This window comes from Pseudophryne corroboree, chromosome 10, assembly GCF_028390025.1.
Source record: "Pseudophryne corroboree isolate aPseCor3 chromosome 10, aPseCor3.hap2, whole genome shotgun sequence".
In the NCBI taxonomy this organism is placed as follows: domain Eukaryota; kingdom Metazoa; phylum Chordata; class Amphibia; order Anura; family Myobatrachidae; genus Pseudophryne; species Pseudophryne corroboree.
In genome coordinates this window covers 123,911,687-123,939,319 of record NC_086453.1, presented here as the reverse complement: position 1 = coordinate 123,939,319, position 27,633 = coordinate 123,911,687, and the positions used below count along the sequence as shown (strand labels likewise).

General features: G+C 43.2%; 1 protein-coding gene across 5 annotated transcripts in view; it reads right to left on the bottom strand.

Annotated features, from left to right (window-relative positions):
- The window catches only part of GRIN2D (glutamate ionotropic receptor NMDA type subunit 2D), a 1,339,090-nt gene that overhangs the window by 121,892 nt on the left and 1,189,565 nt on the right, over positions 1-27,633 (bottom strand). For all 5 annotated transcript variants that reach the window (XM_063942779.1, XM_063942780.1, XM_063942778.1 and 2 more), the window contains 2 exons: positions 3,188-3,348; positions 329-516 (listed from right to left, as the gene is read on the bottom strand). In XM_063942779.1, the coding sequence (XP_063798849.1) occupies positions 329-516; positions 3,188-3,348 (349 nt within the window). The remainder of the gene's footprint in view (positions 1-328; positions 517-3,187; positions 3,349-27,633) is intronic.

Below are 27,633 nucleotides of genomic sequence, written 5' to 3'. Positions count from 1 at the left end.
AGGTGGGGGAGTTATCTGATTGTATCCATCTTTCAACCCATTGCTCCTTCCCATAGGAAGGAATGGAGCTCAGGGAAGCAATGACATCTAAAGAGGTTGTGGCAGACAACCTTTGAAAACTTTTAGTTGTCAGAGTTTGCTGAGTATTAGCTAGCCCCATAGGGCTCCTTATAATGGATAGGCCTGTTACTAAAACATGCGGAATCCCCAGTTTCAGGCTCATTAGTAATAATGAACAAATTCCGTTAATCAAAAATAAAATAAAACATTGGAGACATGTCATTACATATACTGTGGAGGAAAAACTGCGAAGACAGGCAATACTTACCATCTCCGAGAAATTGTAGTAATGCTAGGTCAATAGAACGTTTCCACTTAGAACCTTTCTGCAGAGCGATTCCATAGCCAGTGGTGGCAAATACTTTTCCACTGCCAATAGTCACCAGCTTACACCCTTCATCCTTTCGAGCCATGTAGTTTAGCACAGCTGCATCATAAATAAAGGCATCCAGTTTCCTTTAACAAAATGAACATGTCAATGGAAAATTAAATGCTGCTCATAAAAAATTGTCATTTTGTGAAGACAATGTACTATATGGCTGTTGTGTTGTTTAGTAGGAGGACACCATTATTGAACCAAAACTTGTAGTGACAATTTAGGCAACAGTTGATAAAACTCATGCCCATATCAGAAGAGGCACAAGACAGAGTTTTGGCGGAGAATGTAAAACCCTGAAAGAAGCAGGAAGTGGAAGATGTTGTACGAGTTCTCCCGTTTTTTAAAAATAGTGGCAATCATATACAAAGTAAAATCAGCTTGATTTTGATGTGTAAATGAATAATAATGAAAAATAAAATCACAGGAGAACACGCACAAAGTCTTGCACTTCCTGCTTCTCGCAGGCTATACCATTCCCTCATGTTCTTTATTCTCAGAGTGGCTGCTACAAATGCACAGAATCACTGCAGCAATCACTAAGTGTTGCAGGTGTCAATATTGTGCAGAATTTTTGCAGCATAGTCATTCATTGGGGCCACAATTTATTAGTTAGCAGACTGAATTTGACTTTTACAGTGTGTGTAATATAAATGAGACAATGAAAGCCAGTGGCTGATTGGTTTCTGTGGTTCATTGTGTAACGTTTGCCTATAAATGTAATGTTAGTAAAACAAAACTTTTATGACAGAGAAGTACAGTGTGTTGTGGACACACATTACATACAATCTTAATAATAATAATAATAATAATAATAATAAAAACTGTCACAACACAATGAGACTCACAGAGGTATATTTACTGAAGGTTGATTTTCATCTATTTAGATCAATTGATTTAAACCAATGAAAATTAATCCTAATTGATATTGAGTTTCAGGGGCTATAACATTAATGTACTAAGATATTATTTTTTATATTCATTTGAAAATTTTATTACATGTGTGTTTTAGCCCAAAAAATATATCATTTTAAATAATTTTTATCAATTTTAGATCAATAAAAAGCAATGAAAACAACTGTTTAGTAAATATACCCCACAGTCTCCATTTTATATAATTGTTATTTTTTAAACAAATACTTAATTAAAACACAATATAAAAATATGAACTATTCAACAAAGTTTTTTTTTAAATATAATTTCAGCATATTTAGATATAGTTTATTCAAACTCTAATGTACTGTGTAAAGCATACAGTATATATTCCCTGCATGTTTTCATTTGGGTGCAGCATATTGCATGCTCCACCAAGATGCAGCATAAAAAACAAAGAAGTGGACCTTCATCTACTGTACTATATACTGTAAACCGGGTGGTATTCATGTGACCGCCGGTCAGCTGACCGACAGTCACATGACCTCCTCCACCAGCCCGACGGGTCACTGTCCCGATGGTCGGCATGCCGACCAACAGGGACTATTTCCACTCGTGGGTGTAAACGACACCCATAGAGTGGGAATAGAACCCGTGGCGGCCGCAGGTCGCCACCGAGCCCGCAAGGGGCTTGCTGCACTTGCCCCTTCCCGCCGGGATCCCGGCGTCGGTAAGCTGACCGGCGGTCAGGAGACCGCCGGTCAGCCGTACTACACCCCTGTAAACCAATATGGGGCTGATTCAGCTATAGGCGATGTACTGTTGTAGTATAACACTATGGGCCAGATTCAGAGATGGACACAAAATGCACAGCAGCTGCGTCAGCACTCCTAGAATATAGGGCCGACCCCCCCTGTTTTCTGTAACGATGGCCATTGCTGCTCCTTTCCCATCCACAAATGGGTGCCGCATTTTAATAATGCTTCAGCTTAGAGAGAAATGCGACCGTCGTCCATCAAACCGCCATTACCCATCAGATTAGCATAAATCTCTGAGTTAGGCCCATGGGATATTTACTGTATTAATGATCAATCATTTGTTATCAGACATATTAGAGGCATAAGAATACATTTGCACCATAATTTATGGAAATGTGTGCAGAACCACATTGTGCAAGTCTACTACAGGCTCCATGTTACATTCAATCTACCCCTACATTTGTACATACAATTTATTTAAACGTATATATTTTCAATTTTAAGTGATTGCTCAAAGCTCACTGTATATTCCATTGAAGCTGTGGTCATCATTGTTTAAACAACTTTTAAAACCTGGTACATTATATTGTATAGTAAATTTATTGTTGGTACACAATGACTTTGCCGAGTGTTTGATGAGCCAGAAATGGAATAAATAATTCTGCTAGCGTTTCCATTTATTGGTTCAAGCTGAGAAGAATAGAATGTAAAGCATACTAGGCACCTGAGCGTATTTACCCTTAAATCGGAACTCAAAATAAAAGCTAATTTTTAATTCTAAATCCTAATGTTCCCATCTATGTCCATGCAAGCAGCTTCTCTCAGATAATGCAGCAGTTTGGTTTGGTTTCAATATTATCTAAGGTGTCTTCATTGCTGCAGATGCTGGTGGGTTCTAAAATCTTTCAGATGTACCAGTAGGGAGGAATGGTTTGTTTAGAATGAAAAAGCAACTTTTATCTGAAGTTTTTCCACAAAGAGATATTTTTATGCTATGTACTATTTAGTTTTGTATTTTGTTTTTATGCTATATACGATTTAGTTTTGTATTTTGTTTTTATGCTATGTACTATTTAGTTTTGTATCATGTTTACAATGCAACTTCAAATAAATAACTCACCCAGTCTTTAGATTTTGCAGGGCATCCTCTACATGTCTCTGATTGTACTTAATCATGTAGGAATGCATGTCTGGATAATTACTTCGGATGTTCTTCTCAGTGCTCCCATTGGGAACTGTGCCAAACTTTAAAGGAGGGTACTGCTCATGGGGCCTCTGAAACTAACAATGTAAAATACATGGAGTCAGGTACTAGCACTGCAAGACAAGATCCATCTGAACATGCTTGTTAACAATTAAAGCCAATCTCCAGGGATGCTTTACAGATGCTGCAATACTACAGTATGTTGTGGAATGCGCTCTTTCCTGAACTAGCACTAATATATACATAATATAGTATATATGTATGTTTGTGTATATGTATAGCTATACATATACACAATCATACAGTACATATACACACACAAACTGTATAGTACCAAACACATATGATTAGCAATATGAGCTTACTGCGAGCGGAGTTATAAATAGTCTCAGAAGGTGGGTGTAAACAGAATCCTTAAAGACTCTTCAGATCGGCTAGCTTGATTCATGCTTAAGATAATTAGTCTTTTTTTTACAGCTGGGAACTTTAATTCCAAGGCACACTTTTCTATTGCACTTTATTTCTTGGAGGTACTGTATAATCATAAAAGTGATTTCATTCTAAGGCATGGATTTCCTAGAGAAAAGTTTACATCCATTGAAAAACCTGACTTTGATAAGCTTGATATTATCCTATGGCCCCCATTTATCAAGCCTTGGAGAGTGATAAATAGCAATAGTGATAAAGTACCAGCCAATCAGCTCCTAACTTCCATGTTACAGGCTGTGTTTGAAAAATGACAGTTAGGAGCTGATTGGTTGGTATTTTAGCACTGTGCTATTTATCACTCTCCAAGGCTTGATGAATATGTGCCTATATCTGCTATGAGTTTGTTTTGGAGAAACTTTCCTGTACTGTATCAGTCACTGTTTGTTTTTTATGTTTTTATTTGAGTCACTCAAGATCCTAGACCTAGACTGAATAGCACCCACGTTCTGAAACTATAATTCTATCTGTGGTATGCATGATTCATTCACATTGTAGGTATAATCTATTGTGGTATTGGTGCCCGCTATGCTTTTTGTTTAAGTTCAATTTCTGTACTGGAACAGAAACACCACAGAGGAGGCAGCCTCATCATCATATATTAATTTTTACTAAGTGATTGAGAACCAAGTGCTTACAACCCACCCCTTAGATAGATAGACACACAGACACAGATAGATAGATAGATAGATAGATAGATAGATAGATAGATAGATAGATAGATAGACAGACACACAGACATAGATAGATAGATAGATAGATAGATAGATAGATAGATAGATAGATAGATAGATAGATAGATAGATAGATACACAGATAGATAGATAGATAGATAGATAGATAGATAGATACACAGACAGACACAGATAGATAGATAGATAGATAGATAGATAGATAGATAGATAGATAGAGTTAGAGAAAATAAAATACAATTTTGATAATAACTGGAAGGTATCATATTAAATATTGTTTCTCTAATCCACTAATGTTTATATGTATTGATTTTAATATTACAAGAAAGAGAAAAATGGTAAACAAGCACTTTGTTTCTGGGTTGAGGATAAGCGGGCATAACGTCTCAGATCAGAGTTAACTACTATGAAATAATCAATTTCTTTGTCTCTGCCCACAATTTCTAGATTTCAATATTCCATTCTCTGCTTCTATTGGATGTTGTTTAGTAAACTAAATAAAAATAGGTGCATACTGTCTTATCTTGGATGGTTTTTCTTGTACTATTAAATAAAAAACAACAACTTGATAAACATATTTTCTATTAAACAAATACAAAGCAGAAACAGATTTCTAACCTATTATGTTATTGTAGAATAAAATACAATTTAATAGACACCAGATTTGCACTATGCTTTGTAATGCTGAGGCGTAGTTGAGAATGATTCTAATCGTAATTGACAAATGGATAATAGGTTCTCTTCACCAGATGCTACAGAGACTCAATAATCCAAAAGTGGAGATTTAAGGTGTATCTGCTACATAAGTACTTTGTTTAGGCAGTAGGAATCATACATGGCTTTATTTTTCTGCACGCCATTGTGTATTGTGCTCCCTTACAAGTGCAAACTTATAATACATTGTGCTTGTTAGCTCATAAAGAAAATGAAAAATACACTTTTTACATTTACAACATGACAGGAAAAGTTATATGCAAGCCATGTGAGATATCGAAATCATTTATTTTGAGAAGTAAAGTAATACACATTTTCATCCATAGAGACAAGTACTTCTCGGAAAAGTAAAATGTAACAAACTCGCTTCCACATTTAGAAAACCAAATAAAAAAAGAACAATAAATAAACAATTAGGATGAGGACATTTTATATTTTGTATTGGTGCTTTGACATATTTTTCAATTGAGTACATGTTATGAGTGCATGTTTGAAATGTATATGGATATTATTTAGGGTAGACACATAAATCCTTGGTGGGTTTCCAGTTGGACAGCTTTTTCCATGTTTATATAATGATATAAAACCACATGAAAAAAAACATAAAACATAAAAAGAGAACATCTGAAACCCATCTCACACTGCATTTGTCATATTAATTGGATGCTGGATGCCTTTTGTCCAAAACATTTATACTGTATACAATAATCAAAGCAACTGGATACAGAATGATAAGCAACAGCTTGAACCAAGGTTCATGGAATCTTTGTCCAAACTTCCTACTATACAATGCAAGGTAGTCAACACAACATTTAACATAAAATGTCAAAAAGTTGTCTTCTGTGACATCCTAAAATATTCTGCACCAACAGACAGAATCCAACATTCTATAAAGAATCTTGAATGTTTGCAAAAAAAGTCTAGAGATCATCAAGAATGTTCTGATGTATGTTCATGCACTACAATGATCATGAATCATAAGTGCTAACTTTCTAAAATGATTGGGGGTGATTTGGTAACCTTCCTTAATATGAAGGAAATATGCCATAGATAGACATGGAAAGTGGCAGCACAAATATCTGAACCCATAAAGCTTTCCCCTGTGACATGAATCATGGATGGTCTGAGTTGTTCTTGTGACCTGAGCAGACATCACAGAAGAAACAATGTAAAACATTTAATCTGCTATCATGTACACATGTGACATGGACACATGTGTATGTGACCTATAGAATCAGGTGTTCTATTTGGACCATAGGTTAGCCAAGGTCTGGCTAGAATACGATGACTGGAGATCTACAAGAAACACAGTATGGTAATTACAACTTTTAAATGTATGTTCTATTTAAGATTAAGAATAATCATGGTGAAGGTTTGCATTCAGCAAGACGAAACACATAGGTTGGTCAAAGCGATTAACATGCAAATGTATCAAATTACTGCCAGAATGTATTAATGTACAATTCAGCAATATGATCATCTGCGATATCGGTTGGGTATGTTATTTCAACAGTCATAATGTCAACATTCATCCTGTAGACAGTGAGGAAATGTCAACGTTTTAGAATCTCCTATATATTAGCCCTGTGACTCTGTGCCTGCATTTCTAACGCTGGGTGGAGTCACAGCGGTGGGCGGAGTCACAGAGCCCGCCCACCACATGTGCAGCAAGTCTCTGCTCCTCCTCTCCCCCACCTCCCCCCCCCCTCGCCATCAGCCACTCCGACTCCCCGGCCGCGGTTCAGAGCGAACAACAACTGCTGCTGCTGCCACAGGCATAGACATTAGGAGAGTGGTGCAGGAGAAGGCTTCATAGCCCTCCCTGCCTCGCGTACACAGACCCGCCGCCTCCTCCACGCACATCCCGCTGTCCGCTCTCCTGCTGTGACAGGAGGCGAGTGCTGCAGTGACGTCATCTCCTGCAGCACTCTCCTCCTGTCACAGAGAAGAGCCGCCACACACACTCCAGTCTCCGGGGGCTGCCAGCATCTACAGGCAAGCTGGAAACATCCCCGGTGCGAGAGAGAAAAGACCAGTGAGGCCACGCCCCCTTTGCATTAGGCCATGCCCCTTTTCATCCACCACACAGCACGAGCAGGGGGGGAATGTGTGTAATAGTAGCACAGACTGCCTCTGAACACAGTACTGTTTACCAGCCTGCAGCAGCCGCCCACAGCCCCAACGGTGAGTCCCTCCGGCCATCCTACCCACTGTATCTATGTCTGGTCACCACTTTGCAAATGTCTCCGCTAATGGTGTCCACCCTCTCCACTACTCCCCCCCCCTCTCTTCATCAGCTTCCTCACTGGGGACCCTCCCTACCGCCCCGCATCTCTCTGTCCCCTCCCTACCGCCCCACATCTCTCTATCCCCTCCCTACCGCCCCGCGTCTCTCTATCCCCTCCCTACCGCCCCGCATCTCTGCGTCCCCTCCCTACCGCCCCGCGTCTCTGTGTCCCCTCCCTACTGCCCCACGTCTCTGTATCCTCTCCTCCCTATGCCTCTGTATCCCCACCCTACCGCCCCGCTTCTCTCTATCCCCTCCCTACCGCACCACGTCTCTGTATCCCCTCCCTACCGCCCCACGTCTCTCTATCCCCTCCGTACCGCCCCGTGTCTCTGTGTCCCCTCCCTACCGCCCCACTTCTCTGTATCCCCTCCTCCCTAAGCCTCTGTATCTCCACCCTACCGCCCCGCTTCTCTCTATCCCCTCCCTACCGACCCGCGTCTCTGTATCCCCTCCTCCTTATGCCTCTGTATCCCCACCCTACCGCCCCGCTTCTCTCTATCCCCTCCCTACCGCCCCATGTCTCTGTATCCCCTCCCTACCACCCCACATCTCTCTATCCCCTCCGTACCACCCTGCGTCTCTCTGTGTCCCCTCCCTACCGCCCCACGTCTCTGTATCCCCTCCTCCCTACGCCTCTGTATCCCCACCCTACCGCCCCGCTTCTCTCTATCCCCTCGCTACCGACCCGCGTCTCTGTATCCCCTCCCTACCGCCCTGCCTCTCTCTATCCCCTCCCTACCGCCCTGCGTCTCTGCATCCCCTCCATACCGCCCCGCATCTCTCTATCCCCTCCCTACCGCCCCGCGTCTCTGCGTCCCCTCCCTACCGCCCCACGTCTCTCTATCCCCTCCCTACCGCCCCGCGTCTCTGCGTCCCCTCCCTACCGCCCCACGTCTCTCTATCCCCTCCCTACCGCCCCGCGTCTCTGTGTCCCCTCCCTACCGCCCCACGTCTCTGTATCCCCTCCTCCCTACGCCTCTGTATCCCCACCCTACCGCCCGCTTCTCTCTATCCCCTCCCTACCGACCCGCGTATCTGTATCCCCTCCCTACTGCCCTGCCTCTCTGTATCCCCTCCCTACCGCCCTGCCTCTCTGTATCTCCTCCCTACCGCCCTGTGCCACTGTATCCCCTCCCTACCGACCCGCATCTCTCTATCCCCTCCCTACCGCCCCCCGCGTCTCTGCATTCCTTCCCTACCGCCCCGCCTCTCTCTAGCCCCTCCCTACCGCCCGCATCTCTTTATACCCTCCCTACCGCCCCGCGTCTCTCTATCCCCTTCCTACCGCCCCGCGTCTCTGCATCCCCTCCCTACCACCCCGCGTCTCTGTGTCCCCTCCCTACCCCCCTGTGTCCAATACAGGGTCCATACCACCGGCTCCTGGATAACTCCCTGACAAACCCTCACCAGGAGGACAGGAGCCATAACCCCCTGCGGTGCCCCACGTAGCTACCGGTATATCGGTGAAGCTTCGCTGTGCCGCCTCCTCCCTATCCCTCACACAGCACCTGAGGGGGGCGCGCACAAAGTGCATGAAGATGGGACTGGTGCACCTGCGGCCGCGTGGAGACATTGCGTGCGCAACATGTCCGCGTTGCTACACCTGAAGGATGGTACGGTGTAGAGAGAGGACACAGCTGCCCCTGTTCCGCATTGTACCAGCACTCCCCTCTGTGTCTAATGACACCATATACCTCTTCATGCAGGTATGTCTATATCACATACATCCTTATCCGTGTCCTATGTATTGTTACACATAACATCACATATTTATAGGTCCCGCACCCCCCCACCTGCATCCACCCCCCCTCCACCCGCAGCATCTACATACTCCCTGCCCCCCCCCCCCCGCACCCGCTACATTCTGTACATCGTGCCCTGCAGGCACTGTTCACGCCGTCGCAAGGGGCTACGCCCCCTTCACCATCGGAAGCACTTTTTGTCTTGCAATATTTAACCAACTAACAAACCTAGGAATGCAGGTAATACTCCATATAATACAAATATTGAACCCCAGCAAGGCGTGCAGGAGTTAAGGGGGTGTATCCCCTTTCGACGGTGTGAAGAGCGCCCGTAGGGCGCGATGAAGCGCCTAGTGTTAACATATTGACGCTGGTGTCCAGTGCTGAATTACATTTTCTGGCAGCTGCTATGGCTCCAGTGCGGCTTTCTGGTCCCAGCAGTCTTCTGAGTCAAACCTCTGAATCTAGCAGCCCTAATAGGGGTGCAGTCTGATGAAGATATGGGGTCTGTTGAGGGGGGCTGGATACCTCATCATTGGCCCTGACTATACGCAATTGTGTCCTTCCTTACGTCTTTGCTGCAATTGTGCTTTAGACCAGATGCGGATTGGGAACTAAAAGTGTCCCTGAAAATTTTTGTAGAAGTGGCTTGACATGGGCAGCACAAGAGGTATAACATACCATGTAACCATGGCAGCATCACTAGATGGTAGAGTTGCTGTACTGCAGAGATGGAAAAACAGAATTAATGGGGATAGTGCAGTTTACTGAGTGTGATGGGCTGTTTGTCATGTGGGGGGTGGGGCCATATGACAACACACAAAACATGCCCCACAGACATGTCAGCCTACCGGGAATCTTGCAGGTGGGCCCTATGGATAATCCGACCCTGGTATCCACTCATCTTGGGATGTGACTTTTCAATATTTCAGTAGGTGTTCTTAGTGTAAGTCTAACCGGACATACGGGCAACTGATTAACAAGATCTACACCTCAGGATAACAGAGTTGCCATTGCCAGAAGCTGCTACAGCTTTTGCAGGCAAGGCAACCTAGAAATCACATTGGTTGAAGGACGTCGGCCAACTATTCCCTGTCACCTGGAGGAAAACACATGAGCCCACTCCGGGGCCCAATGAAGACACAAATTGGTCACCAGTGCCGAGATTACTTCCATTACAGAACTTTGCTTGGAACCCAGTTAATGATGATACTATGGATCAAGCTTGTAAGGTGGTGACAGAAGTAAATGGCGTACTCCGAACAACCCCACTATCAGGGAAAAGGACATACTCTGTGATAAAAAAATGATTACCTTTATAGAGTGAGCACTGGAGCGGGTTGTGGAACAGTTACCAGTGTCCCAAGTACATGTTCTTCTGGTACTAATAACAGCACATAACCATGTTTTGGAGGAAACACCTGTATAAGGACAAAACCGAGGAAAGTCCTGCTTATGTTTTACTTGCTGAGGGGTACACATGGCCTTGAAAAAATATTTCCAGGCTGATACAGGTTGATATAGGAGCCCTTTCAATTAAATGGAACAGACTTTGCTGGGCCCATAGAAAAGTTAACATGAGGCCACCAGTATATTATTGTGGTGCTAGACTGCACAACACACTATTCAAAGGCAATACTCTTATGAAATATAGAGTTTAGCATGATAGCTAGAGAGCTGGTTCACTTGTATACCCGATTGGGAATGCTTACCGATCAGGGTAAGCCATTCATGTCCAGGCTAATGAGGGATATGTGTCAACCGCAAGGTGTACAAACACTACACTTCTGTTTACCATCCACAAATGGATGGAGTAGTGAAGAGGTTTAATTGGACCCTGAAGTATATGATCAGGAAGGCGGTAGCACAGGAGAAGAAGGAATGGGATACTCTTCTTCCTTACCCGTTATTCACTGTCAAAGAGGTACCACAAGTCTCAATGGGGGTAAGACTTTTTAGAGTACTATATGGGAGGCAACCCCGGGGCATTTTGAATATGTTAAAGGAGGGTTGTTAACAAAAGGGGCCTAGAGATCCAAACATGGTACAGTTTGTTTCTTAATTGTATGAGAGTTTAGGGAAGATAATTCCTTTGGTGCGTCATCATGTAGAAGAAGCGCAAGGATGACAGAAGTAAAATTATGTAACTACTGTGATAACTCAGTCCTCCTGTCCCAGGGATAAGGTTTTGGTTCTAGGACCAACCCAAGAGAGCAAGCTCCTTGCTCATTGGCAGGGGCATTATGAGGTAGTAGAGGCAGTTGGCCCTGTGAACTATAAAGTCTGGAAGGGTGGGGGGGAGATGAAAGAGCAGATACATCATGATAATCTTTTTAAATCATGGCATGATGAAGATTTAATGCATGGATGTTGAGTGCGGTATTGGAAAAGTCATTGGTTATCATAGAACCTACCTTGTCCACAGAGCAAAATCGGCAGGTGAATGAGATGGTACAATGGAACAGGAAGGGGTTCTCTTCCCTACTAGGACACATAGCTTTGATTGAATATGATATTGTCACACCTCCCAGGGCAGTATTCCTGATACCTGAGGCTGGTTGAAGGAAGGAGGAGAACATGGTCCAAGTGGGGGTAATAGAGGAGTCTACCAGTGGTGTAGCCTAATTTTGCTGGTTACAAACCCCAGTGGCAGCTTATAGTTCTACAATAACTTTATAAAGTTAAAAAGCATGTCCCAGTTTGATGCCTATCTGATGCCATGGGTGGATGAACTGGTGGAAAGTTTGTCAAACAGCAAATATTTAACCAGCCTTGATCTCTCAAAGGGCTACTGACAGATTCCTCTTATGCCCATAGCAAAGGAAAAAGGAGATTTATGGTAAGAACTTACTATTGGTAAATCTCTTTTTGCGAGGTACACTGTGTTCCACAGGGAATAACATCAGGGTGTAGAGTAGGATCTTGATCTGAGGCACTACCAGGCTAAAGCTTTGACTGTTCCCAAGATGCTCAGCAAAGCCTCCTCTATAACCCCGCCTCCGTGCACAGGAGCTCAGTTTTGTTAACCAGTCCAATGCAGTAGCAGGCAAAACAGACAACAACCGTTAGTAGCCACGTACACCACATTCTCACGACAGGAGAAGGTATCAGCGGCTAATGCCATACAAACTCAAAGAAGCTAAGTGCGTCAGTGTGGGCGCCCTGTGGAACCAAGTTTACCTCGCAGAAGATTTAACAACAGTAAGTTCTTACCATAAATCTCCTTTTCAGCAGCGGGGTACACTGGGTTCCACAGGGAATAACATCGGGGATGTCCTAAAGCAGTTCCTCATGGGAGGGGACGCACTGTAGCGAGCACAAGAACATGGCATCCAAAGGAAGCATACTGGGAGGTGGAAGTATTGAAGGCATAGAACCTTATGAACGTGTTCACTGAGGACCATGTAGTCGCCTTGCACAATTGTTCAAGGGTCGCACTACGGTGGGCCAACCAAGAAGGTCCAACAAACCGAGTAGAATTGGCTTTGATGGTAGCAGGAGCTGGAAGACCAGCCTGTACATAAGCATGTGCAATCACCATTCTAATCCATCTGTCCAGGGTCTGCTTATTCGCAGGCCAGCCACATTTGTGAAAACCAAAAAGTACAAATAGAGAATCAGACTTCCGAAAGAAAGCAGTCCTCTTCACATAGATACGGAGAGCCCGTACCACGTCCAAAGACCGCTCTTTGGATAGCAATTCAGGAGAGATAAAGGCCGGAACCACAATCTCTTGGTTAAGTTGGAAAGAAGATACTACCTTAGGTAGATAACCAGGGCGTGTCCGAAGGACTGCCCGGTCACGATGAAAAATCAGAAAGGGAGACTGACAGGATAAGGCACCCAAATCTGAAACCCGTCTAGCAGAGGCAATAGCTAGCAGAAACAGAACCTTAAGAGTAAGCCACTTAAGGTCTATGGATTCAAGATGTTCAAATGGAGACTCCTGCAAGGCCTCCAGAACTACCGACAAATCCCAAGGAGCCACAGGCGGGACATAGGGAGGTTGAATCCGCAACACACCCTGAGTGAATGTATGAACATCAGGATGAGTCGCAATTTTTCTCTGAAACCAAACCGACAAGGCAGAAATATGAACCTTGAGTGAGGCCACACGAAGGCCCAAGTCCAGGCCCTGTTGCAGGAATGCCAAAAGTTTGGTCGTACTAAACTTGTAAGTGTCATGATTGTTAGCTGCGCACCAAGCAAAGTAAGAATTCCAGACCTATGATAAATCCGAGCAGAAGCCGGTTTATGGGCTTTCAACATGGTTTCAATGACTGCCTCAGAAAATCCTTTGGCACTCAGAATGGAAGCTTCAAGAGCCACGCCGTCAAAAGCCAGCCAGGCCAAATCCTGGTATACACAAGGGCCCTGAATGAGGAGGTCTGGGCATTGTGGAAGTAGAAGAGGACGCTCTATCGAGAGACCCTGTAGGTCTGAGAACCAATGCCGTCTGGGCCACGCTGGAGCGATCAGAAGCAGAATTCCTCCTTCTTTCTTGAACTTCCTTATCACCCAGGCAGAAGTGACACTGGAGAGAACACATATGACAGCCAAAAGTTCCATGAAATTGCCAGTGCGTCCACGAGTGCTGCTTGAGGATCCCATGTCCTTGCTCCAAAGACCAGAACCTTGTGATTGTGTCGAGACGCCATCAGGTCTTCGTCTGGTAGGCCCAACTTGTCCACTCAGAGTTGAAATACTTCTGGATGGAGGATCCACTCTCCGGCGTGTACAACCTGATGACTGAGGAAGTCCACTTCCCAGTTGAGGACCCCCAGAATGAACACCGTCGATATGGCTGGCAGATGGCGTTCCGCCCACTGAAGAATCTTTGACACTTCCATCATTGCCATGCGGCTTCGAGTGCCACCTTGATGATTTATGTACGCCACCATGGTGGCATTGTCTGATTGTACTTGAACAGGCCTGTTCTGTATCAGATGCTTGGCCAAGTTCAGAGCATTGAACACTGCCCACAATTCCAGAATGTTTATCGGGAGGAGAGACTCCTCCATGGTCCACCGACCCTGAAGGGAGTGTTGCTCCAACACCGCACCTCAACCTCTCAGACTGGCATCCGTTGTCAGAAGGACCCAGTTGGAGATCCAAAAGGGCCGACCCCTGCTCAATCATTGGTCCTGGAGCCACCAGTTCAGTGACAGACAGACCTCCGGAGACAATGAGATCATTTGAGACCTGATCCGGTGAGGCAGGCCATCCCACTTGGCAAGAATCAGTTTCTGCAGAGGGCGGGAATGAAATTGAGCTTACTCCACCATATCGAAAGCCGACACCATGAGGCCTAGTACTTGCATCACCGAGTGAATCGACACACGCGGACGAGAGAAGAAGCATCAAATTTTGTCCTGAAGGTTCAGACCTTCTCCTGAGACAAGAACAACCGCTGTTTGTGAGTGTCCAACAATGCCCCCAGGTGCACCATACTCTGAGCAGGGACCAAGGAGGATTTCTTCCAGTTGATGAGCCACCCGTGGGCTTGCAGAAACTGGACCATCAGATCCAGATGACTGAGGAAAACTTCTGGGGAATTTGCCAGGATCAGCAAGTCGTCCAGATACGGTAGGTTCCTGACACCCTGATGGCAGAGTAAAGCCGTCATTACCGCCATGACCTTCGTGAAGACTCGCAGAGCCATGGTCAAACCAAAAGGTAAAGCCCGAAATTGATAATGGAGGTTGCCAATAGCAAACCACAGGTACTGCTGATGCGACATGGCAATAGGAATATGGAGATAAGCATCCTGTATGTCCAGGGAGACCATATAGTCCCCAGGCTCCAAAGCCAGAACAATAGAGCGAAGAGTTTCCATCCGAAACTTGGAGACTCTCATCAATTTGTTCAAGGACTTGAGGTTGAGAATGGGCTGGGAGGAACCATTCGGTTTCGGGACTAGGTAGAGCGGTGAGTAGTACCCCTTGCCTCTTGGAGCCAGAGGCACCGGCACTACCACTCCTTTGTCCAAGAGGAATTGTACCACCAAATGAAGAGTTTTTGCCTTCACCAGATCCGAAGGGATGTCCGTCAGGCAAAATCGATGAGGGGGACAATTCTTGAAGGATATGGCATATCCATGAGTGACGAATTCCCGTATCCAGGCATCTGAAGTGGTCTTCAACCATTCCTGGGTAAACCTTAGAAGTCGGCCTCCCACCCTGGGATCCCCCAGGGGGAAGCCCGCCCCGTCATGCAGCAGGCTTGTCTGATTTGGAAGCAGGCTTACGGGCAGCCCAGGCACATGTAGGTTTGGGCTTAGCGGTTTTGGAAGTGCGAGCCTGTTTCGGGTACGCCTGACCCTTTCCTTTACCTGGAGGACAAAAGGAACAAAAGAAAGTACTCTTAACCTTTGGGACCGAAGGAGCAGTACTAGGTAGACATGCCATCTTTGCAGAAGCTAAGCCAGCCACAATCTTGTTGAGAGCCTCACCAAAAAGAATGTCTCCCTTAAAAGGGAGCACCTCCAGGGTTTTCTTAGAGTCCAGATCCACAGACCAGGACCTTAACCAGAGAATCCGGAGAGCCAAAATGGATGTAGTAAAAGCCTTGGCCACCAGAATACCGGCATCAGAAACCGCATCCTTAATATAATGAGATGCTGCGACAATATACACAAGGCATTGTCTAGCATTATCAGGAAAGTTGGACGGCCGCTCTGCTTCCACATCCTGAGCCCATGCTTCAATAGCTTCTGCATCCCAAGTAGCTGCAATAGTGGGACGATGCACAGCTCCTGCAAGGGTGTAAATAGCTTTTAAGCAACCCTCCACATGCTTATCCATTGGTTCTTTCAGAGAGGTGACGGTAGTTACAGGCAGAGCAGAGGATACCACCAGCCGCCCCACTTGCGAATCCACCGGTGGCGGCGTTTCTGAATTCTTACTTAGCTCCGCAGCGAGGGCGTAGCGAGCCAGCATCTTCTTGTGAGGTGTGAATTTCTTTCCTGGATTTTCCCAGGCTTCCTGACGTATGTCAACCAAGTGGTCAGAATGAGGCAAAACTTGTTTGATAACCTTCTGAGGTTTAAACCTATCCGGTTTCTTAAAGGTAACAACAGGTTCTGGGTCAACATCAATGTGAATAATCAGCCTGATAGCCTCCAACAAGTCAGGAACATCCACCTGCGAAACAGATTCCCCATCAGAAGCATCTGGGTCAGTGTCTGAGTGGTCAGTATATACGCCATCTTCATCAGACGAAGTATTTGGAACATGGGTGAATTGTGAGGAAGTAATGGCCCACTTAGAGAACCCCTTGGTCTTAGGCGGGTGAGGGTTAGATTTTTGTTTGTTCAGTGAGTGATTAAATTGCTGTAACTGTGTGGACAGGAGAAAAATTCCTGGGACAATATGTGGCTGTACCGGCACCTGAGGTCCCAATGGGGGTGAGTCTAGTTACCAGAGTATTTAGTAGAGGAGAAAAAGTAGCCCAAGGTGGGTCATTATGGACCCCCATTGCTACGGCCCTACTGGGGGGCAGGGAGCCCCCAGAACCTGAACCCTCCACTGTTTTGTTGTCCTCCAAATTGTCTGCAGCATCACCACCACGCAGTGTGCGATCAGCAACAGAACCGTCACCCCTTGAAGCTGACATAATATGGAAGCGTGAACCAGGGGCATCACAGTACACGCAGCAGCAAATCACGCAGCAGCTATATGCACACACACATAGTCACATGTGCAATGCAGAAATTATGACGATCAATGAAACTGCACTGGACTAGCAATACTAAGTAATACTAAGTAAAGCTATACAGATCTATAGATATATCAATGCACAGTAAAGACTGGATGTATATCACAGGGTACTTGTACTACATAACCATGAAGTAATGCACTGTTTCTTAACTAACACTGTCACTAGACATGTAGAATACTTAAGTGTCCTGTAAAATGCACAGCACTGACATGCAGGCGGCTTTACAGAGGAGGCTTTGCCCAAACAGTCCCAGGATCAGCTTAGCATGCGGTAATGGCGCCCAAACGCTGACAGGGAGTGAGGGACAGAGAGAGAGAGAGAGAGAGATGCAGCTCCAGGGTGGGAACATTTACTCTAAATGGCACCCTGGGGCTGGGGGAGGGGTTACAGGTCAGAGCCTTATCCCCTTGCTGGATTTCACCACTGGGTACTGTGTGCCAAATGTAAACAGTTTTTAGTAAAACTGACCTGTGCCGCTGCCCTGGTGGTTTAGTGGGGTCCCTATACTACTACAGTGTCCACACCAGCGCGCGCGGCCGACCTCCCAATGTCCACGCAGGATCGTGATTTCCAGGGGGCCCCACCTTGGGGACCCTCTTTCCTCCTCCCTGAGTGCGGCCACCCGATCCCGGAGAGCTGAGACTGGTGTGTGTGCCTGACGTAGAGAACCGGAGCCTCCGCTGTAAGTACCCAGCAACCAGGGACACGGGAGTATACAGCGCCGCTGGGGGAGGTGATGGAGCTGCAGCAGGAGATGTCAGAATGACATCTAGCACTAAGAGTGCCTCTGCTGCAGCCCTTGAAGACTTCTTTCTTCACTTTAAAAAGCTCTTTTCAGGGCTGCTGGTGCAGCCCTGCCTGTTTGCTGCCTGCGCTGCAGGCACCAACTTACAAACTGAGTTCCTGTGCATGGAGGCGGGGGTTATAGAGGAGGCAGCGCTGAGCATCTTGGGAACAGTCAAAGCTTTAGCCTGTTGGTGCCTCGGATCAAGATCCTACTCTACACCCTGATGTTATTCCCTGTGGAACCCAGTGTACCCCGCTGCAGAAAGACAGCTTTTTCTACCCCTGAAGGTCTTTCCCAGTACAAGATCCTACCCTTTGGTTTTCATGGAGTGCCGGCCACTTTCCAAAAGGGTGATGAGCAAAGTACTGAAACCCCATACTTCATATGCGGCAGCCTATCCAGTTGACAGAATACTGGAAATCACATCTCCGTAAGGTTGAGGTGCTACTGGCCTTGTTCAGGTATGCAGGTTTGATGGCTCACTCTGAGTAATATGCAGTGGCCCCAAGAGAAGCTAAGTATTTGGGTTACGTAGTTAGACAGTGTCAGGCGAATTTTCAAATAGATGCATTCTTACACATCTTGCCAGCGTGAAATGCCTGGTGTGAGTAAGCTGCCAGGTTCCATGCAACTCTGCTAATGTTAGGCTTATTTTTGCCAAAAATATGTCTTAGTTGACGAGGACAGAACAGAACTCGTATGGGAAAAGCTGCACTGCTACATTGTAGCACTTTATATACACATTCAGAGACTCAGACGCACACAGATATACAAGTGTCATACAGTATAGCAAATGAATCATTCTCCTGGTGCATCCTAGTTGCACCGCATTTTCAGCAAAAAAAGAAGCAAAAGACTCCCTATGTTAGAAGATTCTCACACGACCAGGTGTGCCAAGAGGGTCTGGATTGATGAATGAGGGCACATCTGTAGGAAGGGTTGAGGCACTTAAAAATTGGTAAAAGCCTAAGACGAAGACACAGTTGAGAACCTTCCTGAGCTTGGTAGGTATAGGCGGTTTATCAGTCACTTTGCAACTACAGCAGCTCAATTTACAGACATGTCTAAGGAATAAAAGACTGTTTTTGCCATTTATCTGTATGACCGATGCCAGGAAAGCTGGCCGGTGTCTTGGGAGTAGATCTCGGTCAGCTATTGATAGGGCCACGAACATTTACTGTGTGATGGTTATTGTGGTCAGCCATACTAAATAAACAATACTGGGACAAGGTCTGTGTCAGTGTGTGCTTCCACTATACAGCCTCTTTGTCACAATGTAGATATTTTTCCACACAGAAAATCAGTTCTTAGAACCAGGGAACTAAACAAATTACCTTTATTAATCAAGTTAAATCTAAATCCAGTCTATTTTGCCTTTTTGCTGTCACTTTAACTATGGAGCAGCATAAAACAAAAACAACTGAAAGCAAGTACATGTCTTTCTGCTTGAATTTCTCCACTTTTGATCCCTGGACTACAAAGAAATTATGAAAATCTTATAAAATTGATCTTCTGGGGTTTTTTATTGCTATAATATACTGGATCTCATATAGAACTGTGCCATTAATCTCTTTGGACATCTCCACTTCGTAATTAAATATTCAACCAAGAACAGATTGAGGAAGAATGGCAAAATTGAATTCAGTAAGATAAATTAAGTGCTGTGGTTGGGCATTTTTTGGAGCTGGCGCTTCAGTCCAGTAACCTCAAAGAGAGATCTCAACTCCTGAGAAAAGGATGCATTGCAAAGGATACCGTTCACATAGAGTAGTTTTCAAGTATTGTGCGTGGAGTTCTTGTGACTACAGTGGATGTTACTTATACTGTAGATTAGTATACGTAACTGGGTCATTTTTCAGCTAACTTTCAATATTTTTATATAATATACAGTAGTTGGAGGGGAGCCTTTTTACAGTATCCAATACACATAGACATATAAAAATATTTATTAGGACTAGAGAGGAGCGGGTTCGGGTTTTACTCGGATTTACTTGGTTCTCAAAATGGTATCTTACTGGCTATCCAAAACAAGAGACATCCGTGAGCCAATAAGATGCTGTTTTGAGAACCGAGTAAACCCGAAACCCACTCATCTCTAATTAAGACATTTAGGGGTAAATTTACTAAGCACTGAGTTTTATGTTTTCCTTCAATTTTTTATCACATTTGCAAATGAAGGATTACTAATGGCAAATCAGACGTAAATTTGCAGGAAAACAGACTTTAGATGGCAATAGAACATCAGACCAACTTTCAGTGTTTATTTTGTTAGAAGAATAGAAATCCTAGAATATGTTTTTCATTCCACGGGTTTACTGCCATTTGTGACAGCAAGCAATGCCAAGAACCCTCTTGTGTGAGATAGCTAATACGATAAGCTCTACCTTACCATGCTTGAATGTTATTTGCTTAATTAAAGCAGGAACTATACCTTTGTATCCCAAATTTACGCAGATGTTTGCATTTTTTGACCACTATAATTTTTCTCTTTTAAGTGCATCAAAACCATTATATTCTTTATAATGCCACTGTTGGTATAGAATGCCATTTTGGTATATAATGCCAAATTAGACACTCAAGTGTCTTTAGGTCAGATGTACAAATTGCAATGAGATAACAGAAACAAGTTAGAATTTGTGTGATTACATAGGATTCAAAAACATCTGTAGATCTAACCAAAGTTTGTCCAACAATTCTCTTTAAATAGATCAGTTAAATAATAGAGAAATCACACAGATAAACTTTTTAAAAAGCTTTCATACACAAATGCACCAATGGTCGCCCATTGGCTGAATGTCAGTCGCAACTAAGCCACTGGAGCCATTACAACTGCATACAGCGACGCAGTCACAGGCAAAGATATGCCTCCAAAATAGTTGCAACATGCCTGCATTTGAGTCACCACCCTATCATTAGCTCCCACAAACAGGCACTGCTTGTCAATCTGAGTACAAATTTGCATTGCGACCGCTGTCACAAGACCATCAGTATGCATATACAGTGCGACTCATACACAGTACAACCATAATTGCTGGACCATACATCTATTGGTATTGCAAACACTTTGAGTCCACCTCTGCAGTAGGCCCTAAATTCCTAAATCCATACTTAACATACACACCATGGTTCCCATTATGGGTTAGTGTAGTAAATCACAATTGTTTTGCTAATACAAATACAGTGAGATTAAGTACATACTGTATGTTGCTTACTGTTTTATTAGTAGCACAAAAAAATAATTATACATTTATATAAATAATAAAAGAAAATGCCTTCTGTATTCTGGCTCAAAAAATGCCTCCTGTATTCTGGCTTCGCTACCTGAAACAGAGCGAAGATCCCTGGTGATCCTTCCAACAAGTGCTTTTAGTTATTTGCTAAGTGCATTTCAAGGTAGATAACCACTTCCCGATTATTGCAAATTAATAAAAATTATCCCCTACATCTTACAAGCTCAACTAGTTAGGTAGGACTCCATTTAAAAATGTTCAAGGTTGAAAAGTAAAAATATCACTTTCATTTCCAGCCTACAGTGTTGACAGTTTAGGAGCATCCACAGTGTTCATTTTAATTTACTGTTTCCCTTAAGATACTACTTGGTTTAGCATCATGCAAAAAATAAGCATTCATGCCCCTCTGAGGAAATTGATTATGTCAAAGAAATGCCATAGTGAATATAATTTAGGTATTCATTCCTACAACTTCTACCCACTAATATCTACAAACACACTTCAGGAGCTCCACTTGATCATGTACAAATTTATTTGCCCACATTTTCTGTCGGTCACCGGACTGCACCATCCGGAAGCGGCTTCTCTGCATGCTTGAGCAAGAGCAGCTGCATATATTTCGTAGTAGCTGTTAGCTCTCTCCTGGGTCTCAGCTCATGAGTTCTCTGAAGCTGCAAAGTTCATTATACATTATAGACACCATGAGTATATATAGTACATGCTTAATGCCGAAGTGGCTGTATAAATATCACTGAAGCTGATGTTTCACAGCTCCCAACTCTCAGCTCACGAGTGACCAGTAGCTGCAAAGTTCTACATACACTTATTGTTGATTTTATAGAGAAATAATGCTAAATATTGCAAATTGCACACAGACATAGTATATATATATATATATATATATATATATATATGTGTGTGTACATATATCTAGATATATAGTCTTTTGTAAAAGAGGGCACTCACCAAATTTGTAAAAGGAAATCAGAAGGTCATTTATTGGTACAACATCAGGTCAACGTTTCGATCATATCCGAATGATCTTTGACATCAAAGCAGTGTTGTTGGTGACAGAGCACCAGAAGCAGCATGTTCAGCAAGCTCACATACACAGCTATTTATACCATCATCAATCTGAGTTGGTCAGACACACCCACATGTGGCACTTCATGTAAGCCCATTTAGTGTAAAAGTACAGATGACATAGATAATAGCCTCACACAAGCTACTATAAATCAGCTGGGTACTCTTACAGACTTATACTTAATACCTAATGGAAAATCGAAGGCGTGAAACACAATAACAGAGTCTTAGTGACTCAATAACGGGGAAACAGGAAGTGCGCGTGCGTTCCACCAACCCGTGGAACACACGCGAGGAGCCGAAGTGACGCGTGCCCAGCTGCGAGTAGCCGGAACTGACGTGCGCTGCCATGACAATGAGCTAGTACTTCTAACAGTGCTGTCACAAGGGCGGAACTGACGTACCGCCATATTGCGGCATCATCTATTGTCATGGAAACAGCGGACGCCGTTTAGTAAACTTATAGTCCGGCGCACATAAAAGTAATTTAAAGGAGTCTACTTTGCAGTGTATCAATTGATCCATGCGTGGTGTGCTGACCCAATACTCAGATCTGTGACTAGGCACATAGAATACCAAAATGTTATCTAATTAACATAAAACATAACTTTTAATAGTAATACAGATAAAAAATACTAATAAAACAATATAGACCACAGTGTCATGAGATGTAAAGCAGGTCTGGCATAGCTGCCATAGTAACGGCTGGCATCTGACAGGCCCGCAGACACCTACAATACACTGGGCCAAAGATACATATATAAAGAGCAAGACCAAGGATTTAGCTATTCCAGAGAAAATAGCACATCTCTAAATCATTATAGAAATATCCCATATGGATTCGCTTCATTTAAACCTTGTGGGGTAAGTGTCTCTAACTCAAAGATCCACCGTGATTCACGTCGTCTCAGCTTTAATTCCCTATCGCCACAACGGATAGAAGGGGGAATATGATCGATAAGCATGCATTTAAGGCTGGATACTGAATGTTTAAATTGTAACCAGTGTTTTGCTACTGGTTTATCAGTTCTATTGGTCTCCAGTGCCTGTCTGATGGAGTAACGATGGTTCGCCATACGTTCGCGGAAGCACCGCGTAGTGAGTCCGACATAATACAGCCCACATGGGCAGATGATGATGTAGATAACAAACTCAGACATACGCGAAAGTTTGTATTTAATAGGGATTCGTTTTCCACTATGCGGATGGGCAAACGAAGATCCACTCGTCATAGATCTGCATGTTGTACAGTCAGGACAGCGAAAACAGCCTGTTTTTCTTATCGTCAGCCATGTTGGATTGGCATTTTGTGGTTGTAGAGTCGGACGCATCAGCAACTGTCGTAGGTTAGGCCCTCTACGGAAAGAGTGCATAGGAGGTCTTTGGCTTAGGCCTTCCAATTTGGCATCTGTTGCAACTATGGGCCAATGCTTTTTGATGGCTTTTTCGGTAGCCCTAGCGTTAGTATCAAAGGTCGACGTAAAAATAAGCCGACTAGGGTCGAATCCTGAAGCAGGCTTGTAACCAATATTGTTGTATTTGACCTTCGCTTTCTTTAGGCATCTGGAGACCAATTTTGGTGAGTACCCTCGTGCTAAAAATCTCCCAGACATCTCGGAGAGCTGTTGTTCTGCAATAGTTGTTGAGGAATTTCCTGCTTTATTTGACTTATGCTGCACTGCTGTACCTGATGTTTTTGCTGCTGTATACCTTGAAAAAGGTCCTGGTGTGGACCGAAACGTTGGACATTTCCTGGAAACTGTGAGATAGACTTTAAATAAATACGAACTTTTTTGATTTTTTGAAACTTTAATCTGGAGAGTGCTGTCTTTTCCACATAGTGGAGATACTGTATGTTGTACTATGGGCCCCATCTTTCATTAGGTTGGACCTTAATTGGCACCCCAGTAATTACCTATGTTGCGTGAGAGTGCAGGGATACCCACTATATATATATATATAGATATATATATATATATAGATATATATAGATATATATAGATATATATATATAGATATATATAGATATATATAGATATATATATATAATGATGGGTGGCACTCCACAGATTTTAATAAGTCACAGCATACATTGCTTGAAAATCAACATTGTAGATGCCTTTATTATGCATCTTTCATCATAATACAATGCACAGTATGAAATGTTGGAGATCGAGTGTCACTTTTTTCTGTCAAGATGGAATCAATGTTATTCCAGTATCTTTCTAGATGGAACTTGTTCCGTTTGAGATGGTTTAAACAAAATTGTGCACACCGCTCTCATATTCCCAACACGTTTCATCTTTTATAGACTTCCTCAGGGGGTCAACTAGAATATGAGATCTGTATTTTCACTAAAATTGTGTGATGATCACTTTACCCAATAGTGGTTGGTTATTCAATCACTTGACAGTAAAAGGTGTATCAGCTTTCAACTTTTTGTATACACAAAGCTCAATAAAAACTTCAGATAATATATTAGATTATCATCTATTGCAAAATATCCATGTAATTTGTCCTGTGTTGCAGTGGTAAGTGCATATGAGAGTGGTGTGCACAATTCTGTTAAAACCATCTTACATGGCACAAGTTTCATCTAGAAAGATACTGGAAAAGGATTGATTCCATCTTGACAGAAAAAACTGACACTCGATCCCCAACAGCTCCAACATTTCATACTGTGCAATGTATTATGTCATGTTTTTGTTTTTATGTATTTTTGTTGGATTTTAATAAAAATATGAAAATAATCTAGTACAAGGTCATCTTATAAAACACACATTTTAAGGATTTATCAAAAATCTAAAAACGTAAAATAAATGGTGTTTATTTCAAATAATTACCTAAACATATTTCAGAACAGCGCTCTTATGATTACCATTCAAACGATAGTGTTTCTAAAAAATCTTTACTGGTGGGCTCTTATCAAGAGAAGCTGCTTTTCAGAAAAAGTTTAAGAATAGGTATTGAAAATAAGTTGAACAAATATATCTAAAGAGAATCGCATTGGGACCATTTATATATTGTGTTTTCATATGTGAATATATATATATATATATATATATATATAAATATATCTCTGTGGAGTGCACTTTTTTAATGAATTAAATGATCTAATTGAAATATTTTTACTGAATATTTATAAAGAGAGAATGACCTTACACATATAGACACCCATATTTGAAACACATACATCTTTTTATTATTAAGACAGTATAATTCAAATTCACATTTGCATTAAAAAAGAAATGATAATGAACATTTCTTTTACATTAAAAATACAATTATTTGTTTCGACTTTTTAAAATGATAATAAAAAAGCTTTCACCCAATGTGTTTCGTCTTATAGCGACTTCTTCAGGGGTGTTTTCTGAATAACAACTCTTTGTTTATTTTGAAAAGCTGTATCTTTCATACAGGATAAGATCCTTAATAAAACCAATTAATGTGCTGATAGTTTATATTATTCTCCAAAATAAATATTTATAAGTTGCTTATCAAGCCTTTTTTAATTTTTCCAGCACCGATCCTATATGTCTGTATACATAGGGATCCAAATGTGGACTGATGTTATCAAGCCTCTTTTAATTTCCCAGCAGCAGTCCTATATGTCTGTATACATAGGGATCCAAAAGTGGATTCCACTGTGGATATTTTTACAGCTTATTTCTTTTCAGTGGTTGCTCCACCTTTTGCATATTTAGGACATATTAGATCTTTCTTCAAGCAAGGCTACCATGGCCACCATCAAGGGGTTATAGCTGGTATACATGTAAGGAGTTCGAATAGTATACGAGATCTACTGCATGACATGTGACCACGACCATTTTTACTTTTTCCACTGCCACATGGGGCAGGCCCAGGGGCCCCCAGCTGCAAAATCACAGTGCCCAATTGACACTGGAGTATACATAATCAGGGTAGGCACATTCACTATGTCTGGTCCAGTTTTGCGCACTGCCTTAGAAAAGCAGCAGCACAGCATCTTCTGACTTTGCATACAGTATGAACATTTGCCCACAGAGTCCATCCCCTCCAGAGCTCTCCCTCCTCATCTCCTCCTCCTGGGTTTCTTCTCTGATCAGGCCTCTTGTGCAATACACAGTCAAGGCTGCAGAAGTCAGCCCTGCACTTCCCAAATTGGACTGTGCCCCCTACACTTCCCCAAAGTGTGCTTCTGCCCCTAATCCACTCCCCATGTGTGCTTCCCAATGTGTGCCTTAGACCCTCCCCATGTGCACCTTTCACTCCCCGATCTACTTCCATTGTGCGCCTATACCACCCATTCTCCTCCTTTGTCACTTTATCCTCCTCTTCTGGATGTTGTAGATAAAATTAGTGCAGGTGGCTACCAATCAGAAGAGGCGTGGACGAACGGAAGAAACAGCCACGTTCACTGACACATAATTGAACCTAAGGATGACAGGTAAGCACATTCTCCTTTGTTAAGTCATCTAGCACCCCACACTACACCTTTGCACCCACCAGGCATGGGGAAAGAGGGTGTTAAGGTGGTCAAGGGGGGACTGCATGATTCACTTGTACTGGGCACCACTATTTCTGATGGCAGCCCTGAACGTGACATCAACAAATGGGAACATGTATGACACTCTAATACTAGTTGATAAAATAATGGATATCTGTGGTGCAGTGCTTATGACCGTAAATGGTTGTGTTATTGAATAAACTATTTATACTCACAGCTGATTGTTTAAGTTTGAAAATTTTCATTATTTTTAATGAGTTTTTTTATAATAGGGCTGTGAGATTTTCATCTTTTTTGCCTGCCCTTACTGTATGTGGTGTAATGGCCCCAATCTCACAGCATCTTGAGTTAGGCGATATTGTACACAGGTGCAATTGCTTTTTAATCCTTTGGATGATTATTTATAGTAAGTCTCTTTTAGCAGGGTGGTATTCATGTGACCGCCGGTCAGCTGACCGACAGTCACATGACCTCCTCCACCATCCCGACGGCTCACTATCCCGATGGTCGGCATGCCGACCAACAGGGACTATTTCCACTCGTGGGTGTCCACGACACCCATAGAGTGGGAATAGAACCCGTGGCGACCGCACTCGCTGCACTCGCCCCTCCCCGCCGGGATCCCGGCGTCGGTATGCTGCCGGGATCCCGGCGTCGGTAAGCTGACCGGTGGTCTCCTGACCGCCGGTCAGCCGTACTACACCCCTTTTATCAATATTCATTTTGATCTATTACCAGCGCCTTTAGTGATTTTTTCTTGTTGTTTTTTTCAGTGGTTTAACCTCTTACTGAATGTATATTAATCATGAGAGCGAGTAAACATCGGGACAGTCTATCCATTTGTCACTTTCATAATTTGAATACATTTATAGGATAGGTCAAAGTGCACCTAGAAATGAGATTTTCTGCAAGGTAAACTGGTAGGTATGACATACTGTACTCTTTGCAATGTCAGCACAAAAAGCTTCTTATAAAGACAACTAAAGACTAATTGCTAAATGGAAGGCAGTGGTGGATTTACATAATATGCCTAATTATTGTACATGTCGTCATTTTATTTAGCTGGTAAGAGTAATATATAAATAGTGAGAGATACTTAATGAATAAATCTGTATTAAAATAATTTTGTTTTA